General features: G+C 39.0%; 1 protein-coding gene across 8 annotated transcripts in view; it reads right to left on the reverse strand.

The window, feature by feature from the left end:
• Nucleotides 1-21,212, reverse strand: part of ptprfa (protein tyrosine phosphatase receptor type Fa) — a 328,374-nt gene that overhangs the window by 45,169 nt on the left and 261,993 nt on the right. For 7 of the 8 annotated variants that reach the window (XM_076722953.1, XM_076722954.1, XM_076722956.1 and 4 more), the window contains 4 exons: nt 17,631-17,843; nt 6,121-6,284; nt 3,437-3,448; nt 1,137-1,246 (listed from right to left, as the gene is read on the reverse strand). In XM_076722953.1, the coding sequence (XP_076579068.1) occupies nt 1,137-1,246; nt 3,437-3,448; nt 6,121-6,284; nt 17,631-17,843 (499 nt within the window). The remainder of the gene's footprint in view (nt 1-1,136; nt 1,247-3,436; nt 3,449-6,120; nt 6,285-17,630; nt 17,844-21,212) is intronic. The other variant, XM_076722952.1, reaches the window with a different exon arrangement.

Raw genomic sequence — 21,212 nt, forward strand, 5'->3', positions numbered from 1 at the left:
AAAAACACTCAACAAGTAAATGTTGTATAGCATAATCTTAACACTTTCTAAAACTTATTTTTATTAAGACAGTTATGATTAATGAAATTGAAGTTATTAAAGAACAACTTACAACCCTGTTTTAACCTGAACACAGCCTTTACATATTTAAAAAATGCTTTCAAATTCAGAGCACCTCAAGATGGATGTCCACAAATTGAATTTTTTACAGTAGGTTGTGCTCGTTTTTTGCCACTTGAATGATTAAACTTTTAAAAAGTCACCATGAGAGTCAACACAATTTGTCTTTGAGTTGTTAGAAATCTACACCATACCAACAGTTGATGGTCACCATGAATTGACAAATAAAAGCTGGTAAATTTTTATTTATCATTATTTATTATTTGAATTATGACTGAGATAAAAAGCAGTGGGGGGTTGGAATTACCTCTACTCAAACAGCTCCTGTGGTAAATCAGTTTAATGTCCATTTCCACAGCTCTAATCCCCTCAGTACAACAACAGAGTCACACTCACCACTCTGACATTCTCTTTATAACAGAAACACTGCTTTCATTCACTATCTAATTCTTTGCTTTTACTTTGCATATATATATATATATATATATATATATATAAATACACACACACACACACACACACACACACACACACACACACACACACACACATATCACTGTTGATTTGCCATCTGTGACACTGAACACATGCTTGCCATTAAAAGCCTACCATGACAGTGGGAGAAATGAAGCCCTTGAAGCCACTGGAAGGCTTTTAATGTGACAAAAGTATTGAGTTTCATTGGCAGTTGCTTAAGAGCAATTGGAAACATGACCAAATGGAAGCAACTGTGAAGTAAATGGCGAACAAAATGTATTCAGACAACACATAACCCCAGGGGAAGTTTTGGGTTTGTACTAACAGTTAATGGCATCGACAGCAAATCAAAATGTGATAAAATACTTAAAACAGGGAAATTACACAGAATGGTCTCTCTCGCATACTTAAAAGACACAACAGAGAGATAATTTGGACCTCAGTAAGGGTCAACTTGCAGGCATGGGGACAGTGTGTGTGTGTGTGTGTGTGTGTGTGTGTGTGTGTGTGTGTGTGTGTGTGTGTGTGTGTGTCCATACCTTGTGTCTGATAGTTGAGTCTCCTCATCTCCACAGGATCTGAGGAATGGGCCAGCAGTGAGTCCTTAACCCCTGCCTTGTGCTCGTCCTTGGCTGGAGATGTTCGTTTCCTGGAGGAAAGAAAGTGGCTTAATGAGAGACGGTAACCGTGTGATGATGTAAGGACAGGCCAAGGTGACTAAAAGGTAGCACTTAATGTCAAATTAGGGAATATTTTCAAATGTTAAATTGTGTTACCTCGCTTTTTGTTTTAGTGTTAATAAATGCAGCTCTGCTACATTTTACAATGTTAAAACAATGTTAATTCCTCTGGAATGAGTGAAAGCCAAGAACAAAAAAGAAGGTTCTGAAATAAAGTAAATCTACACGTGGATTAGCTCTTCCTAATTTTTGCCAAATTAATATGTCCGCACAGATTTCTGCTGGTAACCTGTTAATAATACCACATGTTTGTGAAAAATACATTGAAAACTTGGAAGACAGTCAGGTGTCAGTTTAATCTAGATGAAGAAATGGTGTTGTTCAGTGATATAAATAAAATCCTGACATTATACCAAGCATGGATCATAAAATATGTCAGATATGGTCTCAAAGGGATTAGATATATTTGGAAAATTCATAGATAATAAAGGCATAAAGCCATTTGAAAAACTTAAAACATGATTTGCTTCATTCACACTATGCTGTTAAGCTATGTATGGCATGCCACAGTGTTCCCAACGTGAAAGGAATGGATGTCATACATTCGCTTATTCGAATGTATATAATGAATTATATAATAAAGTGCCAATATTATGATTTATTGTGTTTTTTTTTTGTTTTTTTTTTGCTATTTTAACACTTTGGGAGAAGTTGAATCATTCATTTCATATGACTTTAAATTACATCCTTCACGTATGGAACTGAACTTGAAAATTGCACTTTCAAAACTTGACATATAAAAGTGCTAAATACTGTAAATATCTGTGTGCTGCCCTCTCTTGGCACAGAATGGCTCCACTTAGTGATGGCTGCATTTTAAACCCATTTTGAGTTTGAGTTTTGACCCTTTGAGGTTGCTGTAGCTGGTCAGTGTGTAGTGCTTCAGCTGCACCGTAGCAGACTGAGTTAGCAATGTGAGGTCACCAGCTATCATTGTCTTTATGAAGCACAGGAAATACATGCCAGTAAGTACTGAGCACACACGTAGTTTCATGTGAAGTAAAATGGATCATTTGTTCAGATAGTATTATTGCAGTCGCAAGTTCTGTTAATGGTAATTCTCATTATAGGTTAGCATTGAACTGACAGACTAAGATATTTATACACATATAAAATCAGTTCAGGAATCGATTCAGGTATTTAAAAAAAAGAACAAAAAAACAAAAACAACAACAAAAAGAATCTCTTAGCCCTACTAGATATAATTTGTCTGCATCTTCTGAGTGTTGGATGGAAATTGGAGAATTCTATGCAAATGTCACTCAGATATTTCAAAAAATAGTGTAGCAAAGAATTTGGTGGCAAAAGGAAAGCCCAAGCCCAACCAAATTAAAAGCATGAAGAAACTGAATGAATGTTTCAAAATGAAATGGGCTAAACGTCTGAGCGATGTTATGCATGTACATGTAGATGGATAGATGTATATTAATGTAATTAAATGTTTCGATATGCATGACTCACACACACAAACACATACACACACACACACACACACACACACACACACACACACACACATCACAACTCTCTAAGTATTAGTCATAAAGACAGTCAATATGTATTATACAGGCCAGGCAGACAACACAGAGGGGAGAAAAGGTCACAGTGAAGTCAGTTATTGCCTCGAGGTGATATCAGGATTGGATTTTTCAGGTCTGGCCTTTGTTTTGCTGGCAAAGCTGCAGGTGCATTTGAGTGTTTGAGAGGTGAAGAAAGAATTGAGGGAGGATTATTCTGAGGGGAAGATCAACAGGATTTGTGAACTCAGCACTCAGAACTGAACAGCAGAAAACACACACAAAGAAACAAACATGCTAAAACATAATTTAACACCCTGACACACAAGGCTGCTGTCAGTTGAAGCTGACATGTCTGAGTAAAAAAGCTTGAAGACAGCTCAGAGAAGCTGGCATGGCGGCGTGATGCTGAAAGTGTAACAGAAACAATGAGCATCTGTCACTTCACATCATCACTGTCAGAATACATGGACGTGTTCAACCAAACAGCATGTTTTCCCACAGGAAGGAGTGTGGAGGCAGGCCGACAGCTAAAGAGGAAGGTGGGGGTGAAGCGGCGTATGAACAGACAGAGGCACTAACCTTTCTTGTTTGCTGTGTCCACAGAAAGCAGGCAGATAGAGGAAGAAAGGAGCAGAAAAAGAAAGGATTCATTTACAAGTTGTCAGCAGCGGGAATGCCAGTGACACATTGAACAGGAAGTGCGCCTGACAGCACCTTTCTGACTACTCCTACTCCTCCCTGTGCTCTGTACCTGATCCGCAGCCAGCTGAGCAGCATCTCCTTCCAGCTTGTGAGAATTTCAGCGTTCACTCATCTTTCACTTCTGTTTAAAGTGCTACATCCTTCAGTTTGATACATAAGTATCTTCAAATGAATTGTAGTGCAGTTCCCTTGAACACACAAGAGGACACGCGGGACACTGTTATGAATCTATTTATACTGATTTACATATTTTTTAGACAACTCCAGTGACCTGGAATAAACCTGACTTCATGGCCCTGCTACTGACCTGAGTCTAATACAGCTTTCACATAGCTGGAGTGTGATGTGACAGACCGGTGGCAAGCTGTCTCATCAAAAACTCCATACCTAATGTGTGATTTAGGAATATATGGTCAGTAAGAGTTATTGGATATCAGACGATCACCTGAAGCTCAATATCAGCGGAACCAACGAGCTTGTGGTGGACTACAATGCTTCAATAATGGATGTTGCTGCAAGGAAACTATAAAATGTGGATACTTCACAAACATCTCCAACCCATGACTGTCGCCGGTGCAGTGGCAGAAAAATGCATTCCAATGCAAAGTGCAAATCTCTTCTCATCCACTGACATTGCTCCAGCATTCCATTGTGTTACCCCACTTTTTCAGTCATCATGTTCAGATAATCAACACAGCTGTCTACATTGGCGGCGTGTTGGGTTTCTCTCACATGCTAATGCTAATCAACAACTGTCATTTACTCTCAGTCTTTTCTTTCTAAATTCTTTTAGTTCAAATTCTAACTGGTCAGCCTGGTCTTGGAAGAGCAAACAATTTCAGTTTGAGATGGTTTCCTAATGGACTCTCCAGTGCAAATATTACTGAGCTAATCCAGACACATCAAGAGAGAACAAGAGCAAAAGGAGGAATGAGAATAAGACAAAAAATTAATGTTGTGGATTTGAGTAGAGCAGCAGCCATATGGAAGCCCCCTTCAGCCCAGTCAGCAGCTCCAGATGTTTGACCCATGCACAGGAAGCACAAACCAACTGTGATCCTGGAAGAGCAGGGCTGTGGGGCAACTCATCGCGCCTTCTTCCCATATGCCATGGAGGACCTTTGCCCTGTGGCCAGTGAAGGTCTGTTTGTACTCTCAAATACTTCACCGACTAATTCTTGGTGCCCGACCCTTGTAAAATGTTCTTGTCATCTGCTGTCCTGAAGAAAATGCTTCAGGTCTCTCTCTGGACTGTGCTAAAATGATCACTCAGCTAGATGATATGAGGATGCAGACAATTAACATTCACTGCCTTCAAGGTACACTGAAACTATTCCTATTATTTTCATAACAGATGAGACAAAAGGAACATTTGTATACTAACATTATTGTTGAAATGGTATTTCACTTGCAGTGGCTACATTAACATGGACACTAATAATGCGATTGTAATATGATTAAGGCCTTAATGTGAGTATGGTGGAGTCCATGTAAACAACATCATGTGATTATGCTAATGTGATTAAGCTCATAATCAGTGCATGCATACACCTTAATTGCATTTCTTTCTCTCTGATCACATTGTGCATGTACAGGAAGTGACATCCATCATAAACGTCACATGAAAGATGGCAGCGGGACTGAAAAAACTGCATTTTTGGTCAGCAGAGGGAAAGGAATTCATGCTGAGAGAGTGCAGCGTAGTTGACCCTAGCATGCCCGTTTCATTTTTGTCTTCTTCTTCGCCCTTTTTGCTAATAACGGAAGTAAAACTTGCCGTCGATGGATGTAGAAATTAATGGCACCCATAATTCCACACAAAAGCCAAATAACAACCAGTAGCATGTAAAGAGGATTTCAAAGAACTGCCAAATCATGTTAACACATAATCACATTATTAGTGTCCATGTAAATGTAGCCACTGACAGAGGGAGTGTAAAAATGTTTACAGCTCCCACTAATCTTTATCCATGGCACATCTTAACTGTGAATCAACTGTCGATTAAATATTTACCCATACCCAATATTTTTCCTGCAACTTGAGCTCATTCTAATGCAGTTTTGATTAAAATCAACAAAAGCATACACTACATGTATGTGGTTTTATCTTATTTAAGGGTTGTACAAAAATATTAGAGGGAAAGGGGTCAGAAAAGGGGGAGGGTTATGTCTTTTACCTTTTCCCTTTTCTTTTTCCTTTTTGCTTAAAGAAATAGTCTGAGAGGGAGTAGTCTCACTTTTTTGGAAGTACATATGTTTTATTTCTGCCTTGCCTTGTGAGATTCATTGGGCAAAAATTTCACGGTGAAATAGTTGGATCAAAAAGGCTTTTGTTGGAGTCAACAGTGGCCCCCACTTTCACTTTTGACATCAAAATATTAGAGGGTGTGTTGCAGTTTTTTCTGGTCAAGGATAGGGTCCAAAGGAAATATGAGTAATACTGGGGAGGCCTTTGTTTTAAAAGGCGAAACACCCTTTGGCACCGTAATCACTTTCCTACAGTCCCTTGTCATTGGTTTTCAATGGAAGTTCCTATTAAGAAGCATGTCTGACAGGCTCACCTCTTGAAGAGTAAAATAGCAATGACGATGACGATGATGAGAATGACAGCCAGCACTGGACCCATCACCCACAGCATCTCTGGGTCTTCAGTTTGTCGGGTCATCCCACTGTGGAGCTTCACCATGATGGGCTCGGAGAAGGGGCTGGCCGCAAACGTCCTCTGCTTCAAATGACCAGAGAATGATGCACAATCAATTCACAGTCACTCAGTTATACACAACATAGGGTAGATCAGGACACCATACTCACACCATACAGGTAAATATAATGAAATGTGAGGTTTCTGTGTTTGTCACCCACCTGGCTAAACAATCAATATCATCAAACTGACATAAAATGTGATAATGCCACACTTCACTCCTTGGAAAATGAGAAAATGATCAATTATTAAGAAATAACCTTTTTAACCATGCACACACACACACACACACACACACACACTTTGTGATGGATGATAACTGATTTAACGAGCCAATTTTCACTCTCTTCCATGGCTGAGTGGCATCTACTACTGTGTTACCAATATGATGTTTCTCCAAGAAAACTTCTGTAATTTCACTGTCGCAGTAACTGAAAAATCAAAGAATCTGTCTGCTTATGGCTCCGTGACAGACAGCAGAGGTGTCCAGATTAGACTTGAATTTTATTTAAGAAGCAACACAATGTTTTTAATACAACATGAGCCAGAAGTCACTTATTTGAAGGGAAAAGCAAAGGGTTCCCACTGGTGGTTGTGTGACTGCTGTCATCTGTCATCTGTCATTTCAGCCAGTCATGGCTACAGTGTCAGAAGGGGGTGGTGTTGCTCCACACAATACAGCTAGCTGCACAGTTTTAAGCACCTATCCAGTTAAGAGGAGCATTTCCTTTTTAAGTAATTAGGCTAGATTAAGCCAGTATTTGTAGAATGTTCCAAGAGCCAAAGGGTATAATTTAAGGGGCCCTGTGGATTTTTTTTGTATTTTAATAGATGTTGTCTCCTTCTTTGCTGACTTTGTTGGAGGATTGCTGTGTTTCTTGGTCTATTAATGCCACCTACGGATCAGTGGAACAGTGTGAAACCTTTGACTGTCTATTGTATCACTTATACAAGCATAAATGAGCATGAGACAAAAATGGGGCCCACTCACAAAAAAAATAAACTGCCCCATTGCTCTACTAGAGGCCCAGATATTTAACCTTAGTCTTAGAAAAATAAGAACAAAGTAGAGCTTAACAGTTTAGACTTAAACTTGGAAGCAGCAGGGTTTGGACAGTTTGGTGGCTCTCTGCTCAGAGGCTGGAGCTTTGTGCTGTGATGACACATTCACATGGTTGATGATGTTCCAGGTGTTTGTGCATTGTACATTAATAATCAATTAAGAATTTCAACAAATCAATTAATTGACAGCTTACAGGGTTGCTCTAGCCTTGGATTAGTTTCTCAGTTCTATGCTCCCTTCAGCATCAAGCAATTAAAAGACAAGATTGGCATTATTTTATCTTTGAATTACCATAAACAAATCCAGGGAAGATCTGAAACCCAATCAATTCATCCTACATCGATAAGATCAAACTACAATAAGTATCATCTTATAAGTATTATTGTTGTAGCCACAGCTTACTTCATCTTACAGCATAGTGCCATAAAGTTGCATTGTCTTTCAGAAACACTGAAGAACAATGAAGAAGAGCGACATATTCCCCCACTGTGATGAACATGCACGACTGAACGCCACAGGAAATCATTCCTGCCTGTGGCCATCAAACTGTACAACTCCTCCCTCTGAATGGCCTTTGGACTTTTTCACTCCCCGTCAGATCATTCATATCTATACTGCAGTTCACTGCTGACTTAATATAATAATCATATGCAACATGTGCATCATGTGCAATAACCAACAGCGTGATTACTCTGTGCAATAATTCAACTTGTGTAATATCCACTGTTGTACATTTATTCTATCATACATTTATTTATTTTTTACACTGTTATATAACTTATTTTTGTAAATACATGTAAATCTCTTCTATCTCTTCTATTCTTATAAGTAGCACCTGTAACAAAAGAATTTCCCTTCAGGGATCAATTAAGTATTTCTGATTCTGATTTTGACAAAGCCAGTGTGCTGGGCCGATGTTGTCTGTCTGCTTGTTTGTTGAACTTGTTTTGTCTGAAATTTTGCTATATATATGCTGTGTAAAATTGTTATCTTATGTTACTTGAAGGTGCAGCACCAGCAATTTGGATGACAGAAATGTCTTGACTACTGTGACCACTGGTCACAGTGCAACATTTTGTTTGCTGCCTATTCTTTTCCAACAGCAGCATAGTATGTAAGATAAAGATGTCAAAATTATGGCCATTCAGTAATCAACACAAAATAAGCATCAATATGTTTCTGTCTGTCTAGTTTGTAATGCAGACTGTCTATGCTGACATGTAGCCTCTGTCAAAGCCAAGGCTTCTCAAGTCATTTTCTCAAAGTCATCCAGAGCCACAGAGCACATTATACAACTGATTTCACAGGCTGAGTTGTACCATCCCTGAGTAGTAAATTGCCTTTGACAAGTAAAATTACTGCAGTACCCCTTCTAATACAAATAAATGCCTGACTATCAGTCAACAAATGAAGATAAGCGCTACATTTGTATTTCAACATTTGTTGTTTGTAAGTAAGGGCCTTTTGGCTTGAAAAAGTCTTCTCGTGCAATGTGTGTGTGTGTGCGCGCGCACAGAACATCACATCATTAGAAGCTATGAAAAATATGACATCATTAACTTTCAAAGAAAGCAATTTTAGTTCATGTCCATGAAAAATCAATCTACTCTGACTAGTTAGTTGCACATTTGTAAGCAGTTGGGTATTGGCAACATAATAAACATTAAATGGGAGTTACATGGATCAATTTGCAAGGCATAATTCACTTTAAGTAACTGTGCTGCTTGTCACTTTACGTTCTCTGAGACAAGTGCAGCAAGTTGGACTGTGTTAAAGAATGAGACTATAAATATTCGTGTAAGTGTGATGGGGCTCTGGCTCGACAAGGCGACCACAGCTCCAGCACTGGCTGCAGCTCTGGGTGAAAGCTGTAACAGTGCAACAATTGAAGACTGCTGCTTGTTAAAACACTGTCACCCCACGACTGGCTCTGCTCTCTTTTTGATTCATTAATTTCAAAGCATTTTTCACACACTTTTTCACTCTAACATTCAATGTGGGGGTTTGCAATATCTCAACTGACAGCTAGACATGAATTATACATGAACGTTGTGACTGTAAGAGATTTGTTGAATATTTGTCATGCTGTAGAATGCTTCAATGACACAAATGCATTCTGACATATTACAGTCTTAGACATGAGACAAACACACCCAACTCTGCATGTACATACAGTACCATACATCTGGTTATTGTTATTATTATTGGTATTTGGATGGGTGTGTAGGTTTACTTCACTTTCCATATGGAATTCAGTGTCATAATATTTCCGAATAACCAAAAACCAAGCATTTACTTCTGATTGTATCTTCCATACTTTGGCTCAAAAAACCAATTTACTAGATATAATTGATGTATTCCAGCTGTAATGTAAAGATGACTTTGAAATATATTTTCATATCTATAGGAATACATGTGATGTGCAGTGCAAATCCATTGCACTTGAAATTACACAAAAAAATGAAATACAGTACCTTTCTATTTTGACCTCTTTATGCCACTATGCTTGCTCTTTGTAATACTTGCTGGCTGTAACGACTAAATTTCCCTGGTGTGGGATCAATAAAGTCTTATCTTATCATTTTTCCCCAGGTCATTCTCAGTGAAGCTGACATCATTTTTGTCCTCTGCTATCCAGGCCTCACAAATACTACAGCAGTTTATCAGCACTGCTTTGTTTTGAAGGAATCACTCCAAAAAGTTTGAGCAAATTAACTTATTTATTCATAATAGGTAAAGCTTTATCTTAAACTTTGTTTAAAGCGATTATGAGAATTTCTTCACGATTGTCGTTGCACCATGTGATGAAGCTCTCCATCCGTCCTCTGTATTCCTCTGTAAAAACAGTCAATGTAGTGATTGCTTCAATTTCACCAAATTAAAGTTCAAAAAATAAAGTTTTTTTTTTTTCCCCTGAAATTCCTTCAAAGTTTTCACTACATTTATTATGTAAGTCTGGACAGACATGGGTGCAAATACAACTTGACTGGTTAGCGGAGGCATACAACCATGTGGTAGTAATTCTGGTTTTCGTAATGTCTTAATACTATATGGGTGTAGCTAGTCTGTGAGTAACTGAAATCCACATTAGTGAGTCAGTGTGCACCATTGGCAGCCGGTTTGCTCCAGGCTTATCCTCCCACATCCAAACTGTCTCAGCTCCTTCCTCTGATATTACTGCACCGTTTTCTACAATCACTCTCCAAGAACCACATGGCAGCCAAATGTCTTATTTTATTTATTTCCTTGGTGTTTGAAAGTTGCTGTTGTTAGTGCCTTTTGTGGTAGATCAGCTGTGTCCTGTGTCTTCCATCACCGAAAAACTAGAGCTGCATTAAAGAGGGGAAGTCGGGAGGAGGTTCTGGTGATTTGATTGGTTATTGATGATTCTGGTCCCAACTTCTCTTATTTTTTCTAATGCCCATTCTTATTAATCTTCAGTTTGTTTTTTTTTTGGAATTGAAATTACAGTGCACCAATTTGTTTAGACATATTCAAATGAAAACAGAAAAGAAGTCAATTCCTGGCACACTGGAAACAGCACTGGCAACAAGGAAATCATGTCACACCGCAGGCACAGGTAAAACACATTAGCAGACACGCATCCTCTTGAGTAAAAAAATTGCTAACAAAGCTTTAATTTTCTTCTCCTTTTTTGCATTCCACCTGGATAGCTTTGCTTATTTTCTTTTTGTATTAACTAGTGTAGTGGTGAGGAAAATTAAGCATTAAATCAAGTGGAATAATGTCAAAAGTTGATGAAGTAGTGGAGGAAGAAGAATTGACTTGATGAAATAGTTTTTCAGAATCAAGAGGAGGACATTTGCCGGTTAACATATATTTTAGAGGTGTCCTGTGGATATTTCATTATCTCAAATAGTGCTCTAGAGCAGCGTTTCTCAAAATGGGTCATGGACCCGTTTTCAGTGGGTCACAGGCTCAGGCTCAGGAGGTAGAGCAGTCATCCACCGATCAGGAGGTTGGTGGGTCAAACCCTGGCCTCGGCAGTCCACATGCGGAAGTATCCTTGGTCAAGATACTGAAGCCCAAAATTGCCCCCGATGCTGTGCCATCGGTGTGTGAAATCATATATACATCGCTTTGGATAAAAGCGTCTCCCAGTTACTAATTGTAATGTAATTGTAATAATTGTAATTTGCCTTGGCAGAAAAAAAAAATCCTGTGCTTTTATTTTGAAGGGGATTTTTTTATGCAGTGGAGTGCCACCTGTTTTCCTAAATTTGGGTCTTGGCTTGTCCTTAAGGGGTGATGGTGTGTCCCAATGCCAGACCAGTTGATAACCACTGCTCTAGAGCAACATCTTAATGAGCGGGCTGTTTTGTTTGTATCTCGTGCTCTATTAGCCACAGGGACACAAATGTACTTTATATGGACACACACATTCCTGACGCTGGTTTCACTCTTTTACTCTGATCCACAGCTGTTTCTAGTAAAATGCCATCAAGGAGACATGCAATCTGTTTTTTGTGAGAAACTGATATAGGGATTCTTTTTGATGGGGAAGTATGTAAAGTGTTTCATTTTAGTTTAATGTTATGTAAAGATGTCAGAACCATCTGTATAGTGGAGTGTGGTAAAGCACAAAAAAAATCTGTATTTCCTTCATTGAATAACTTACAGATATTGTTATGGTCTGGTCCATTTAGTTTTGTTATTTCCTGTTTTATTTTGTAGCCGTTCCTCATGTGTCAGAGTTTCCTTTATTTCCTGTGTTTTCCCACCCTAGTGATTGTATAATTGTTTTCAGCTGTGTCCTGGTTTCTTTGTCGTGTTCCCCCATAGCTGCTTTTGTTTTCTTGATATTTGGACTGTTGGACACTGGTTCCCTTTTTTGGTTTGCAGTTTGCTGGTTGTGTGGACATTTTGATTAGGTCGACTTTGCACCAGCGTCACCTACTGTAAGTCCTTGGTTGCCTTGGGTTCACTTACTGTTTTTTGCATGGCCACACTAATAACACATATTTAGTTCTGGATTATAATATTGGTGTTCTGTGCATTTATGGGACTGTTTTAGCAGCTCAGTTTTTCCCCAAACCTGAAGCAATTTTAACCCAAACTGTTTTGTAACCTGAAAGTATTTCAGTTGCTGAACACTAACCATACCTTAATCATACTTTATTTGCCATAACCATGATATTTCTTTAATACCATATGGTAATGTGCAAATTGTTGAAAGGGAGCGATTTAAAAACACATGTGAAAATCTTCAATATTGACATTCTTGCCTACAGACAGGGTTTATGGCTTCACTTTATAACTTAACACCATGAAAGAACAAAATCTGCCACACACATATTCAGATTTAGTTTATTTAGAGTAAGTTATTATGCTTCTGGAGAAACTAAAGCAGAATGAGGTCATGTAAACCCAGGTTAAAGTGAAATTCCTCCACTAAAACAAGGTGGACTTTGAATAACCATGATAAATTGAATTTGCTCTGTCATAAACATGAGTCCCTCCCTGGTCATACACACTGCCATGCAGCCTCCTAACTTCTGACAAACTGCAGCATTTCTTTAAGAAGGCTGAGTGCAGTGAACTTCTCCAACTCCATTACAAATAGTCCTGAAGAGACCTTAACAGGTAAAAGGTGAGGAGCTTGACAACACGTTCAGCTCAACTGTCTCCTCATCACTTTCAGTCTTTTCTCTGGATTACTTTTTCTGACAAAATGGCAGTTCTCACATCTTTTAGATGGCACAGAAGCTCATTCTGAAGGACATTTAGATAATCTCGTGGGGGACTTTGGAAGTGATCAGTCTCAGTGGCACAACGCGATAGATGGTAATCCTTTGAAAAATGTACTGCTGCTACATCTGCAAGCTGGAGAGAGGAGGTAGGCTGTGCAAAGCAGAAAATAATAGCAAGAGGAGGGTGATTTTTTTACTATTGTTTCTATTGTCCATAACTGCCCCCCCCCCCCCCAAAAAAAAAAAAAAAAAAAAAATCAAATAAGCAGTGACAAAATAAGCAGAAACAATGTGTGATCGTAATGCATTTTGACAGCTCTGTTATTTCCCAGAACTCCAAAGGTTTCCACCTCAGCTGGAGCCTTCCACTCACAGCTCATATCTGTGACAAACTGGATGTTATCCAGTAAGCTCAGTGTGTTTCCCACAATCCCTGTTCTCTTTGCACTGCCATCCTTCTCTCTTCCTCCCCGTCTTTTCTCCTGAAAGTTCAGCAGCTCTCTCCCTCCTACATCAGAGACTCATTCCAGCATCTGAGCCATTCTCTATCCAATGATAGCAGCATTTCTCGCCTTCTCAAGTACGTCTGTGCATCCCCCCCACCAATCTTATCCCCCCCATTAAGATCCCTCTTTTCTCTCTCCACCTCTCACTCTTCTTCTCACCTCTCTGTCACTCCCACAGGGCTCTGCATTCACCCTGCTATTCACTGCTCACTATCCCCCCACCTTCCTCTGCTGTAAGTGATCACACTGTTTATGTGGCCTTTTTCTTTTATCCAATTTCACACGTCCCAGCTTGTTTACCAGCATTTCGGGCCACAGAAAGCCGCAGTGCCCTTTTGCTTCAGTCTCCAGCCCCCCCCCCCTTTTCATTCCTACTATCCCCTTCTCCTCTTGCCTCAACCCTGCCAGCAGCTTCGCAAGAGCAATAAACTCTAAGCTTACTTCTCCTGTTTTCAATGAATGTGATTAGATTTCTTTTTTTTTGCACTGGCTTGTATGATGTTCCACTGAGTGTCATTTATTGAATCTGGGCTCTGCTCCTTTATTCTAAACACAATAAGTGTTGTCCTTGGCCACACGTTCATGACATAAGCTGCACACAATTGCTGTGTTGTGTGTTTGAATGACATTTAATGTTAGTTTAATTTAATTAATTCAAACTGAACATAGTAACCTGACTGGTCATGTTAAAAGGTATAAAAAGAGGTATTCAAATTAAGAGACCTATTCATCTGATAAATTACCAACCCTCTTTGATCAAGTTCCAGGAAGCTAAACAAGGAACTGAAAGCCTGTTCTGCTCATTCCTTTTTGCTTTTGCACAACAGTTACATTAGTAAGCGGTTATTCATGACAGTGTTGCAAACACTTTTTCTTCTTTTCTATTTTGATTTGTGTGGTTGTTTTGTATTGTGCATGAGCAAGTTACCTATGAATGCACTAACAGACAACAAAAAAAACATGCTACATTGGCGTTTGCTGCTTTGAGGAGAACTCTACTCTGTCAACACAGTTTAGTTGCGTAGCTGTTCTATAAACAGTATAACTACACTAACACTGATAAAGGTAGTAAGCCAGAAGTCACATCTGCCATTCTGGACCAAAACCCTTCCCTCAGATCCAGCATGATACCACAAGGGCAAATAACTAATCTGAGGCACAAAAGCACTTGAAATTAGAGAGGCAGTCTGAAGATGCTATGCTCTGGAAGCAAGATGCCTGTGAGTGATGGCAGGGATCGCGGCTGAGAGATAACCCACAGATGCAGGCATGACTCAAGGACGTGATTATTGTCACAGCGACGTGCCAGGTGTGTGTGCACCACTGCCTGGGGAGCCACTCTTTTGTTCCACAGATACAAAACACTGAGAAGGAAAAAAAAATGCCATTCAGAAAAATTGCTGTTTATTCAGCAAAGGTCTTCGAAAAATGTAGTGCACTCATTGCAGTTTTCAGCACTGTAATGTGACTAACAGGCTAGAAAAGTGTTTACATAGTTTTATGACAATTGTTCAACTGACTTTTTTAAAAGGCCACAAATCTAGACAATCGATCGCCTATTGAAAACCTATCCATGTTGCCTCAGCCATCCCATCATCCTTTGGTATAATTTGATGATTTATTAAAGGGCAAGAGGTGTCAAGTGTAGTCTTGGTCTTGGTGAACTTTTCCTGATGCTGCACTGCTGCATACAAGGCAGACTGTAAACCTAATCCAGTCTAATACTCACCTTTGCTCTCTCACATGGTAACTGCTCACTGGGGCCTGTGTATTCTACTGCTGCAGCAGTGCAGGAGTAAATTACATAAAACAATTTGTGCTAGGGTAGTTGAACCCCCTCTGGGATTCTATTTGTATTATTACAACAACATGGTTCTGCCCAGGTGCCATTGATCAAGGGTGCCAAAACATTATAGCATGAAAAAAATAAAATAATAAAAGAATGCTATTATATATAATGCAGTCCTGTACAACATTAGCATAGGCTGTGGCCTTGCCATAGAGTTGAACCACAAAACAAGTTCTGCAAACAGTGAGTACAAGTTTCACAAATGTATTAATTGCAAGGCTATATATATGAAACATCTCCCTGTATCTCAACAACACGCAGATAAACAGGTTGTTGTAAAAACACATAGATACTCTATGAATTAAGCAAGGTTTTTCATTGTGTATTGGTTCTCCCCAACTAATTTTACAATTGGCTGGCTGCTGTTTGATGTTAAGTTTGAGGACATTCACATCTGTTTAATTCCCTGAAAGATCAACAATCTGGCTTTTGAATGATCAGTCTGATTTAGAGCAGGTCAGAAATTATGGTCTGTCTGCAACTTGAGCAGTTGTGATTTACCACATGGCTGCTGTCAGATCTGTCATGAACCGGAGTGAGATCATTTCAGTATAATTTGGTGTAGTATTTGGGGTTGAGATTATGTTGTGATACCAATAAGAAGCCAAACTGAACCCCACTGAACAGTTTTCAATGGAGCGAACTGATAGGACGTTTCATGTTTACATTCAGTGAGAGCACCGCGTTGTGCCAGATCGATCGAGCAATAGAGCTTGAGCATTGAGGTAATGTGTCTTGCATCATTTGAACATTTATCAGTAGTCTGGTAACACATTCTGGGTTAGAGTTCCCCCTCTGCTGAAAGCAGAATAAGTATAAATAAACTCACATATAATCATAGGGGGAAAAAGCACATTGAAATGAAAAGCAAACATTACAGGGTTCGTCGGCATAGTGAGTATAAATGAGTACAAAACATAATTAGATAAATATAAGATCAGACCATGAGAAAAGAAAAATAATTCAGTGAAAATTATAGAGCTAGATTTGCCGCCTCATGGTTGTATGCCTCTACCACCCAGTCAAGTTGCATTTGCATCCCTCAATATCAGAAACACCAATGAGCTTATGGTGGACAACAATGCTTCAATAATGCTTCAATGATTCTTTGCGTTGCTGCAAAGAATCTACAAATTACAAAACATGGATGACCACACACATCTTCAACCCAGCAGCACAGAAGATCTTTACAATCAGCACAGTTTCAAGATTAGTGTCACCAACTGAGTATCTGACCAAATGTGAAATATGGTCACAATCTCCCCTTCTCCTCCTAAGTTATGGTGTTACATAATGGCCAGAAAAGTGGTTTCGAAGATCGTTCTGATCTCACAGTGACCTTTGACCTTTTGGATATAAAATATCATCACTTCATCATTTTATCCTCTGAGACATTTGTGTGAAATTGTCATACTTAACATATGAATTCTTGTCTTGTGGCCAAAAATGTGTTGTGTGTGGTCTCAGTGACCTTTGACTACCAAAATCTAATCAGTTCATCCTTGAGTCCAAGTGGACATTTGTGTCAGATGTGATGAAATTCCCTCCAGGCGCTCCTGAGATTTCATGTTTAAGAGAACAGGACGGATTGACATACATACAGATGGATAACCTGAAACCATAATGCCTCCATGTCGGTTATAAAAATCAAACTAATGCTACCTAAAGGATAGAGGATAAAATAAAGGTGAGTCAAATATGCAAAAAAGTACAAAAAATGAAAGTGCAGTCTATCATGGGGTATAATAACCAATTCTGGTTTTGTATAAATATATTAATCATTTTTGTTTAATGTACTTATTTATTTCTGTATGATTTGTATTATATTGCATTGTACATCTGGTTGTTCTGGAAGAAATAAATGACATCAGGGTTTAAGCTGTGCAGAAAAATTTTCATGAGCTTAATTTCAGCTCATTTATTTTCTACCTCTTTATCGAAAACGTCTTCTTGCTTTTGCTATGTCCACCTTCTCCGTTTAACACTGGCTCTGATGATTACCTTGTGTTTGCAGGCCAATAAGTCAAAGAGACTTGTGACTGACCAAAAATGCATCATCCTCTGCATAAGGTTCTGTACTGTACATGTCCATACACTCTTAGAGAGGAAGGGTTGCTGTGTTTTTAAAACTTGCAATGAAGTTACTAAGGCTCAGCACCCTGAGCTCCACCATTGAACCATTAATATGTATAAAATTGCTGAACATGTTCATAACTTCATAAATACATAGAGGTCACTCACAGACTCGTGGTCCATCAGGTCAGCCAGAACAAAGCAACGATACTGCTGCTGGCCAGGGAGGGGTTTGTTGTAGTAATCGTTGTATTTGTTTTCATCACCCAGGGTGAAGATCTCAGGCAGAGTTTCCAGCTTGGCAGCGATGTAAGGATTCAGGAAGTCCTGGCTCTGTCTCCTCTTTCTCTGAAGACTGCTGTCAGCACCAGCCTCCAGGAGCTGCCAGAGAGACGACACAACAAGAGACGTTGGAATGGGCATATCATGAAATGGCATGACAATGGAACATAATAATATGACACAATGCAATTGATCTCTGAAGGAAAGGGTGTTTTTTCTCGTGCCTCCTCCGCACAGAGGTCTGAGGACTCTGACATTCGTTCTACATTATTTCTATTCCTTTTTTCACACAGTGCCCCCACAGTGGGGGCAGCTGTACCTCTGGAAGTAGAGTGGTTGTTTTGTTGTGTTCTGGGTTGTTTTGTTGATTATAATCCTATGAAAATATGTGACTTTAAATTCTAATCCACTTTCAATACTAATTCATTCCCATGTTGAGTATTACAGTTCTTCAACAAAAAAGGTTCTTATACAAAAATGACATTTCCAGTGGTTTGTCACTGCACTCTACAGTGATCCCTGTGCTCCAGTGTGTAGCTGATGTGTCTCCCCCATCCATACGACAAACTTTCCTGCAAGTTTCAGCAGCCAACACTTATGCATTTTAAAAATGTGTTTTTAAAGCAAAGAAATTACTGTTAACTGACAGGAATATTTAAAAAGAACATTATTTTCTTATCTTTTTTTTTTTTTTTTTTTTTTAATGTTGAAGTCCTTTAAAGGTATAACATGTGACAATTGGCCACCTGTCAAGGGTTGCTCCAAACATAGGCAGCAGTATATCACTGGAGTAACCACGACCTGCTGCACACTATACTCTTTACTGTAGTTATCTTTGTAGCTACTGGCTGCCATTTGCTAGTTAGCTCAGTTACTCACGCAGCTAGTGGCCCAATTAGCTGATTAAGTCAGTCCCGTACAAGAGCTCAGAACACTGGGGGATTGTTTGTGTTTACACTATGGGTAACAGAGATGGACTCAGCAGCCTCCCTGTGAATATGGTCAGGTGGGGACTGAACACAGCCTTCTAGACCTCTCAGATGGAGGCCAGTCTCACAACAAGGAAAGCAGTGCCAAGCTGATCAATGCCTCTGACCTGGGGACAATGAAGACATGGCAGGTGGGGATGGGAGAACCGGGAAGCAGGAGAGGAGCAAGAGGAAGATCGGTCATCACCAGCGTGAAAATGCAACGTCTAGAGTGGGAATATTTTCACATCTAACACAGAAAATCAAACCAGAGTTGGTGATTGTTGTAACAGTGGAAAGATAGTAAGGTTTTGGTGAGTTTTATTTTATTTTGTTCAAGTTTGAATGACATGTTTTACATGGAGTTAACTTGGCAACTAAGTTTGTCTTGTTTTGTTAAAAGAGAGACACTTGAATTTAGAAGGTGTAGGGTTGTATTTTTGAAAACAGGCGTAAGAATATTTCCTTTACGGACTTTCCTCTTCTTGAGTTCATTTTGTTATTTATTAGACTATAAAAGCTAAGAGGGCTTGTAAAACATAGCAAACGTGCTGCTCCCTCTACATCTCCAAGCTGAGACAATGGGGGGAGGCTTGAGCTATAGTCTATTACCTCTTCAAGTATAAAGTGGTATTACGAGACAGGAAGGGTTGAGGCTAGCTGGGTAGCATGCTGGCTTCAGTAGATATCTCTGCAATACAATCAGAGCTGTTTCTTCTTCACATTCTGTTGAAATTGTTATTGTTAATAATGTTCATTTTTCAAACTTTTAAACTAAAACTCTGGACATATCTTGCACATTGCACTTTAATACAAGGCTTATATATGTCACAAAACTTCATACTTTGTTTCTTACCATAAACATAATATTATGTAGGCTGTTTGAGCATACAACTCATGCTATTCTTTTTCTGCTGAGTAATGTCTCCACAGAACCTTCATTCATCTGAATACAATAGAACAGTTAAATGTCAAATATTATTCGGTTGATACATCTGCATTAAAGTTCTCCGAGCAGTCTGATCAAAGCTCCAATTTGTGAAAATAGTCTTATGTATTGGTAATTTTCAGAATCTATAGTGAGACCATAAACAGTATTATGACAACATGAATTTAGTTAACAATATAAGAATAACCAGATGATAGAAATTCCCCTCAACTCTTGTCTATTCCTGAGTCTTGACAGAAAAAGAAAACTGAATATACTGATTCACATCATGGACATCATGGTATGTTCATGAGTATTAATGGTATTCATTGATGTTTCAAATCCATCCTATGGTTCTGTACGTACATGTAATTCCACTATTGAGGATGAGTCCAGCGAATAATCACATTCACTGAACTGTTAAGTGAACCAATTGGTACCTCTGTGAGTATGGCTGTGGCTGTGGCCATAGGTAGGTGGACACATTTTTCCAGTACTTTTGCTCTGGGGCTGTTTTTCTTGGTTTTGACCTTTTACTTCTGTATAGTGTAACTACTGCATGAATGGAACAGAATCATGGACAACTATATATAAAGCCTTTCAATACTATTAATGAAGATTAGGTTAAATCCCTTTCTCCTCATACATCAGTGTACTGACTCAAGACAATTATTGTAGTTCAATCCAAAAACTCTTGTTTGGTATCCTATTTGTAAAACAAAACTTTTCACATTGTAGTTTGAAATATTTGAGGTAACAGTGTGTTTTTCTGAGGTAAAAACATTTGTAGCTTATAAAACTGTGTGTTTAAAGTATTATCCTAGTTCAAGGAAAGGTGCACATTGGAGGATACCAGACACTTTATGATTAGACATGACTGAATTTGTAGAGTTTGACAGGCTGTTGTGACCTTTGAAAGGAGGCCAGAGGATCATGGCTTCATTATAGATGCTCAGCTGTTTCTATTCCTTTGTGTCTGTTTGTGTGTAAGACATCTTTCTCCATCACCTGCTTCCTATCTTCTATCTTTAGGCCGGACTTACCTGCCACTCATCAGTGTTCAAGGTGACACTGACATAGAGGGAAAATTGTCACTACACTCACTGGCAAAGCTTCAACCACACTTAGACCAGAGACCACATCTGCAACTTTTTTTTTTTTTTAGTCTTGACAGCATGGTGGAGCATGTTTCTGCACCTTTTGGCATGGATCTCATTGCCTTTCCCTCTATATAGTACATTACAATTACAATTACAATTAACAATTTGTCATTTGGCAGATGCTTTTATCCAAAGCAATGTACATATGAGATTTTCATACAACACAAGCAAGGATCTAGATGGGGGAGAACAACAAGAATAAGTGCCCTAAGTACCCAGCTGATAATGTTTGAATTCCATTTAGTTGGTTCAGTTTCAGGGTCCTGGTCTCGTCCATGCTGGCTCACTGTCACGCTGTCATGGATACATGGATTGAACAGAGCCAAAATTAATGCTATTAGTAATACCTCCACTTCTCTTTTTGTTTTCATGAGCTCTACCAGCATGCACACAATGAGGTATGCACGACGCA

This window comes from Chaetodon auriga, chromosome 3, assembly GCF_051107435.1.
Source record: "Chaetodon auriga isolate fChaAug3 chromosome 3, fChaAug3.hap1, whole genome shotgun sequence".
NCBI lineage: Eukaryota > Metazoa > Chordata > Actinopteri > Chaetodontiformes > Chaetodontidae > Chaetodon > Chaetodon auriga.